Source organism: Phoenix dactylifera, chromosome 6 (genome assembly GCF_051530095.1).
Source record: "Phoenix dactylifera cultivar Ajwa chromosome 6, Ajwa_hap1_PhDact_Kaust_v1.1, whole genome shotgun sequence".
In the NCBI taxonomy this organism is placed as follows: Eukaryota; Viridiplantae; Streptophyta; class Magnoliopsida; order Arecales; family Arecaceae; genus Phoenix; species Phoenix dactylifera.
In genome coordinates this window covers 38,388,033-38,394,796 of record NC_143195.1, presented here as the reverse complement: position 1 = coordinate 38,394,796, position 6,764 = coordinate 38,388,033, and the positions used below count along the sequence as shown (strand labels likewise).

Here is a 6,764-nt window from a genome sequence, read left to right as displayed (position 1 = left end):
CAAATTGCACGAACTAGATGGAAAGATGACGAGAGTTGGGATGACACGATATACTCATATACCATCGATTTGAAGTAGAGAGAATGAAAAGAATAACGGCATGGAAGGGCAATTTTAGTTGAAAATTCCACTCACAGAATCGTGGTAATCACCAGCACGATGGGATGAAAACTTGGAAAAGGACGTCTCCATTCTAGCTGAGCGGATTAGTTATTGGAAAAATATTTATCACTTGAGTTTTTCGTTTTGTTTGTGATTAAAAGACACTACATCGGGACAAATTAGTCCCTCTATACGTGCGTAAATTCAAGATAAATTGTTTTCTTCAAAAAAAAATGATGCATATATAGTTCAAAAGGGATTTTATAAGACCAAAATTAAAAAAAAAAAAAAACAAGCGCATTCATTTAGTGTAAAAAAGGGATTTTATAAAAACCGTCATTTTGATTTCTTTTTGTTCAATATAACTTAAGTTGTTATATTTTCAAACATTTTTGGTTTTGGTTCCAGCCAATACATATGTCGGTTTGAGATTTACGTGCATCTTAACGCGATTTATGTGGATGGGCTTCCAGACGACTAGCTGGCCAGCCTTGCCCGGCACGGTCCATGCGTCCTGATCTCGAGTGGCAGTGTCGTGATTTCCTCAAAAGCGTCCTCGACCGGGGGGAAACCCTTGGCGACCCGACCCCCAACCGATCGACTTCCCACCAGACAAAAAGCGAGCAGAAATAAATCTTCTCCTCCTCTCGATTAAAAAGAACAACAAGAGAGAGAGAGAGAGAGAGTAATCAGCGGCGAGCGAGCGATGATTAGCATCCTTGTTCAGGTTCGTGCCATCCACATTCTATTCGTTTTTTTTATCTATTTTGTTTTCCCCTTTCTTTCATTCGTTCGGCTGAAAACATCAGCTCCTCTTTTCCTCTCAAATCGAAAAAAAAGGAGCTAAATTTCAATTTTCGATTTTGATGTTTGGAATCAAACTTTGTTTTATAATTTGATCAATATAGCCGTTTAATTGGAGTGCCGACCTCAATTACTATAGGAACTGATTCGGCTGTAATATTCCTTGTATTTTTCTATCATTTTTCGACTGAGCTGATATTGATTTTAGGAGCGTCTTCTTGGCGCTGTCTTGGGGAGTGCTTTCGTGGGGGCCCTCGTTTTCGAGCAACGCAGGGGCATATACAGATCGCTTTCGGATAATGCATCCGTTCGATATGAGGTAGGTTTGATTTGATTTGATTTGGTTCCCCTTCATTTTTTCTCATGAATTCAGTTATCTAATTTCCTTCGTCCGGATCTTCATTTCATGCTTATCTCGATCATGTGATTTTGCCTAGATGCTATTTCCAAGTATGAAAAATTTTCCTCCCCTTAGCTCTTATCTTGAGAGCGAATGAAGAAGATCGAATTTTTAAAGTACATGATGTGTGACCATTATTATCTCTTCATAAATTTTTTGTTGATTTTGATAACTAGTCCCGGGCTTTGAAATGGAGAGAGGGTAAGTTCCTTATTCTGGAGACTTTTGCTGATTTTGAAGATTTGCTTGAGGGTAAGTCCAGGGCTTATTCTAGCATGCACAACAAACCCTAACCTGACCAATCGTAAACTGATGCTTCCTAGGGGTCCTTATATGAATGAGGGTTAAATCATCTCGAGTTTTGTTGTCAAAATAGTGGTCACATTCAAAGTAGCAATATCCTGCCTTTTATGATCGCATGATGAAGAGGTAATGATTCTTGAACATACTTGAAACTCTATTTTCTGGCATTTATGATATTGTAGGTCATGAAGAACTGAGTGGCTTATGTACTTGGGTGTCCTATGATGCAATATGACTACAGGGCACAACTGAGTTGGCTATGCCTTGTGAACATTAAAGTCATTCTTATGTGTTTGCACGCATCTCTCAATGCATTATGCCCCTTATTTGCAATAAAAACCCATAGTACATGGGAACCAAGTTAATAAAATGAATGCAGTGCATTTCTAATTGGAGCAATCACCACACTATAGGCATTTATGATATGATTCCCTAGTGAAAACTATCACCAGCAAGACCTAACTCTTCTGATGCTCATCTAATTAGTAATTGGGTCATCCTATGCCCTTAATATCCTATCCATCACTCCAAAAGTCTGAGGCCTCAACCATAGGCTCTGTAAAATATTTTACATGGATGGGGGACAAAATTATTATCAAATTATTGTAGGAAATTACCTCCGTAGATTTGATCTTTGCAACCACTGATCATTCCATTTTTAATCTCCAAAAAGTTGTCATTCCCAAGAAGCCCCTCGACACCACCGCCATTGTCCATAATGTTTGCAAAGTTTATCCTTTGCCTTCACCAGGGCTTTATCAACCATCACAAAGCGAAGATCTTCTTAGGAGGAGATAACACCCTAGAGGTTCAATGAAATTGTTCCCTGCAACACCAAATGTACCTTACATGATGCTTAATCCGTCCCTAACTTTTAAATAAATACTTGCACATCTTACCTGGACAAGCAGACATGTGGAAACAAGTTTATGCCCTTAAAATGATAATTAAATAATTGTTATCCACATTATGATTTCTAAAATTGTCTGGAAACAATCTTATGGATTCTAACTTTGCAAACATGTATGTTTAATTGGGTGCAATCTACATCCCATCATAGATTTTGGATTGTTAAGAGAGTGATTCAAAGAAAGTGGAAATGAGAATGAGAAATGGGCGATTTATAGTAGACGCCAAAGCAAACACTAAGGACTCATACAAGGTATGTGATTGAAGGAAAAATGGTTGGGAAGAACGCGCCAGATAAACACTTAGTTATTAGCAGGAGCAAGTTGCAAGGGCAAGTACTGATGCATATCTATTTAACTTTGCCCTTAAAAATGACTTCTACAAGTTTTCTATGCTGTCATTTCTCAGAAAAAAGTTATCTATGCTGTTTGATTAAGGCATCCATTGTGGATACATATCTGGGTAGATTCTAGCTGATGCGGTATATGTGCTCTTGTGAATGACAGTGATATGGTTGTGAGCACAGTGGTACTACATAATGTTAAGGTCAATCACTGCGTTGGCATATGATCAATTGGATGGCCATTTTGGGGGTTCCTTTGGACTACAATGGAGCACCTCAGATTTAGTATTTTTTTGCATAATGTTGGATATGTGGATTTAAATTAGATTCATATTTGAAACTGAATCTTGATTTAGAACTTATTAGCATTTCACAGTCCATACTGGATTTTGGTTTGGAAATTATGGGGTTTGATTCTTATGTGACCCATTAAACACTAAATGACCAATTAAACATAAATATAAACTTGTTTAACTAAAAGCCTTATGCCACCCATTTATGAATGTTATTTGGCTACAAGAAACCACTAGTTTGCCTCCACTGTCAAATTCTTCAAACAGAAGCTTCTTCAATTCATTTCACTACTGCCATTCACTTTTCTTATCAATCTTGCAACATGTGTTAAAAAAATCCCATCGTCATCAAGATCATCTCAAGCTGACCTTGCAGATCTCCAGGCAATGTTGTGAACAATTTTCTCTCAATTTGTTCTCTGTTGGTGATATTCTTAATTTTCTTACATACTGAATTCCATCTACTCCTAGTTTTGTCGCATGTCTACCTTAACATCCCCTGATTTTTGGCACTCATCTTTAGCTTGTAGTGCCTCACAAGCCAAAACTTTTATCTATGTAATGAGGTTGGTCATATAATTACTATTAGAATCTCTATTTGACTCCTTTTCTTTTATGATAGTTAAGCACTATTGGTTTAGAATTAAACAGCTCAAGCTGACAGTGTCTTGGCCTCCATTATTTAACATCTGTATTCTCTTTCAGGGACATATCTACACACTAAGGGCCTTCTCCCTTTATCTGGAAAGGGCATCAATTAACCTCCCAACTTTTTATTCATAAGTTATCATAGAAAGTCTCGAAAGGAAAGGCTATTGATAGAACTTCTACAGAACAATGGTTTACACAGACACAATAGCCCCAATGAAAAAGCACCTCTAAAAATACCCAGGGTAGATTTCTTTCAAATGAACCCCTCTTGTAGAGGTATCGAGCGAATTCAGAACTGGTAGGGGTCTTTGTGTTGAATTCTTTATTCTTCTAGTGTGAGATTTATGAAAAAAAACGAAAAACACGTGTCTATATAATGTGCTAAGTATGTATATGTATTGCCAAAAATGGAGCTGTCAGTGGACTAATGTCTGGCCTAAATCTGGCAGAGTCCTGCCCAAGAAAATAGACAACAATCTCTGTTGGAAACGCAGTTATGCAGAATGAAGTTATCCTATAATATCTTTATTTATTTTATCTAGGCTGAGAACTGTTGCTGTAGAAACAAAATAAAGATACGCAAAATCTTTCCTGTTGTTTCCTGTGGTGAAATCTTTCAAGCTTCAAAGGCTTTCTCAGTCACCAGATGGTCATCCACATCGCAATGTAATTCTTACAACATCAAAGTGCTCAAAGAAATTAACCTGGAGAGCTAAGTTGTTCTCCAACCGGATCGCCAAACTATGATGATTTTTTAAAAAAATGCTAAATTATGATAGCTCACACTGTTACAGCCCTTGAAGCTAGAGCTCCAGTTCACATCTGACCAGGCAAAGTAGCTATTAAGCACATGAAATGAGCTGCCAAATCTTCCATGGGAAGATATAGATGTATGAGATGTGGGCTCTAAACCATGAGAGGGAAACAACGAATATTCATGCATCCATGGCTTCCAGCAACTGATTGGGTGGCCTCCTGCATTCTAGATATATTCTCTGTCTAACTAGCAACTGAGCTAACCTGTGTAGGAGATCCAAATTTATTTATTTTTTCCTTCAGGAAAGATAATTTCAGTAACCAACGGCACCTGAAATCTCTCCACTAGCCGTCTCTTTGTGTGTGTGTGTATATATATATATATGTGTGTAATAGATATAGATATAGCTTATGGAACAAATCGATTATGTCTACAATTTCCTTTTAGTGGAGCTTATAGAGGGGTTCTTTAGATGAATATTTAGCATTTACCAGAATCTATAGTCTCATAATGTTCTTGATGAAAGATCTTACTCACCTTGCCATACCTTCGAGTTTAGCTTTTATAATATTATGATAATAAAATAGAACCTAATGTCTTGCAGCTTCAAGAACACATATTTCAGAAGAACTCTTCAGATCTAGCGCACTTGTGGAACAAAGCTGTAGATGAGACATTGGGGCCAGTGGTTGCATATCTTAGCTCACGCCGGTGGTAGCAGAAACATACCTGTGCTTCACAAATTGACAATGCAAAAGATTTGTCTGTGTGCCATTTCTATGCTATAACGATTCAGCAATATTTATCTATACTAGCATTAAACTGGGCTCATTTGGGTAAGTTTGCATCCATTATGGCTGAATTCATTTTATAAGTCACTCTTCAGTTGGATTTTCACATCATGCCAGTGTTTAAGCCCCTCTTCAGTTGGATTTTCACATCATGCCAGTGTTTACCCCTGTTTACTGAGCTTTTTTTTCTTTTGGCTAGACATGACAAATATTTCGTACTTAAAAAATGGTGTTGCAATGGTCCACTTTTGTTGAACTGAGAAGGCACTGTTCAGATGGCTGCTTTTGGAATATCTAAAATGTTTTCTTACTAATACCGGTGGCTGTTAATGATATATTGAAATTGTACACTTGTCCTAGTTCCTAGCAGCTTTTATCTTACCATTCACCTCAACTTGAACAAAGTTATCAATTTTAGAGGATTTTACTTTCACCATGGGTTCATGTCCATAGCCAAGACCTTTGCGTTTGTTCTCTTCTAGGTTCATTCATTGCAGTTCGCATCTAATTTTCTTTTTCGTTGTCTAATCTTTCAACACTTGTACTTCTTGCAATATTTCTCTTTTCCAATTCGATAAAGTGTTTGATACAAACTAGTTATAAAAATCTGCCACACTTTATTTTAATCAACATTTTCCTTGTGCTGCTTTCAAAATTTGTTAGAGCAGGGAGTAGTGGAAAACTCATGAATCTTTGTATCCATATCCATAAATTTGGATGCAAGCCTTTTTCCACTACTAAGCACAAGTAACAGATAATGTATTTCTTGTTATATAAAAAAGATCGAAAATACTAACCCTAAATCCTGAAGTGCAAACTCTAATATCTCGAGTCAAAACCCCAAACCCTGAACTAGAAACTTGAAATCCAACACCGTAACCCCTGAAACTAAAACCATAAGCCCTAGGTTTCAAATCCTAAACCCTAAATCAAAACCTCGAACCCTACTTATCAAACCCTAAAACCTATTCTAAAACCCTAAACCCTTATTTGCAAATGGTTTAGGGTTCAGGGCTACCTTGATAAGATATGAACATGTAATCGTCCTTTAAGATCTTCTAAGTGTTGTCTTTATTCAATTGTGCATGGTTGAACTGACAAATGCTGCAAATGCTTTAAACAAAACAGTATTATAGCTAAACACAATCAGATAGAAATCCATGCTCAATGTTAGACCCACGGAGAGTGAAAGACATCAACATGCCATATTAGTCGGGAACTTTGAGAGCTTGGAAGACATTTGGTTCATCATAGAACTATATATATTTGAGCATGCTTTATAGTTAATATTATCTCAACTAGAAAGGCAAGGATGTCTTTGGGCGTTGCTTGGCGTTGGTTGGGCTAAAGTTAAGCTTGGGACGGGCTACCAGCGAAGATCCCTCACCATCTCCATCAAATCCAAGGCGTC

The 6,764-nt window shown here is 37.3% G+C and overlaps 1 protein-coding gene across 1 annotated transcript; it reads left to right on the top strand.

Annotated features, from left to right (window-relative positions):
- Positions 1-610: 610 nt before the first annotated feature.
- Positions 611-5,402, top strand: LOC103703972 (zinc finger, C3HC4 type family protein). The gene is made up of 3 exons (XM_008787070.5): positions 611-829; positions 1,115-1,225; positions 5,167-5,402. The coding sequence occupies exons 1-3, from the start codon at positions 809-811 to the stop codon at positions 5,278-5,280; spliced, it is 246 nt and encodes an 81-aa protein (XP_008785292.1). The 5' UTR covers positions 611-808; the 3' UTR covers positions 5,281-5,402.
- Positions 5,403-6,764: the final 1,362 nt, after the last annotated feature.

Coding starts and splice junctions, on each gene's coding strand:
- LOC103703972 (XM_008787070.5), top strand. CDS start 809: ATGATTAGCATCCTTGTTCAG. Junction 830..1,114: donor TGATTAGCATCCTTGTTCAG/GTTCGTGCCATC, acceptor TATTGATTTTAG/GAGCGTCTTCTTGGCGCTGT. Junction 1,226..5,166: donor ATGCATCCGTTCGATATGAG/GTAGGTTTGATT, acceptor AATGTCTTGCAG/CTTCAAGAACACATATTTCA.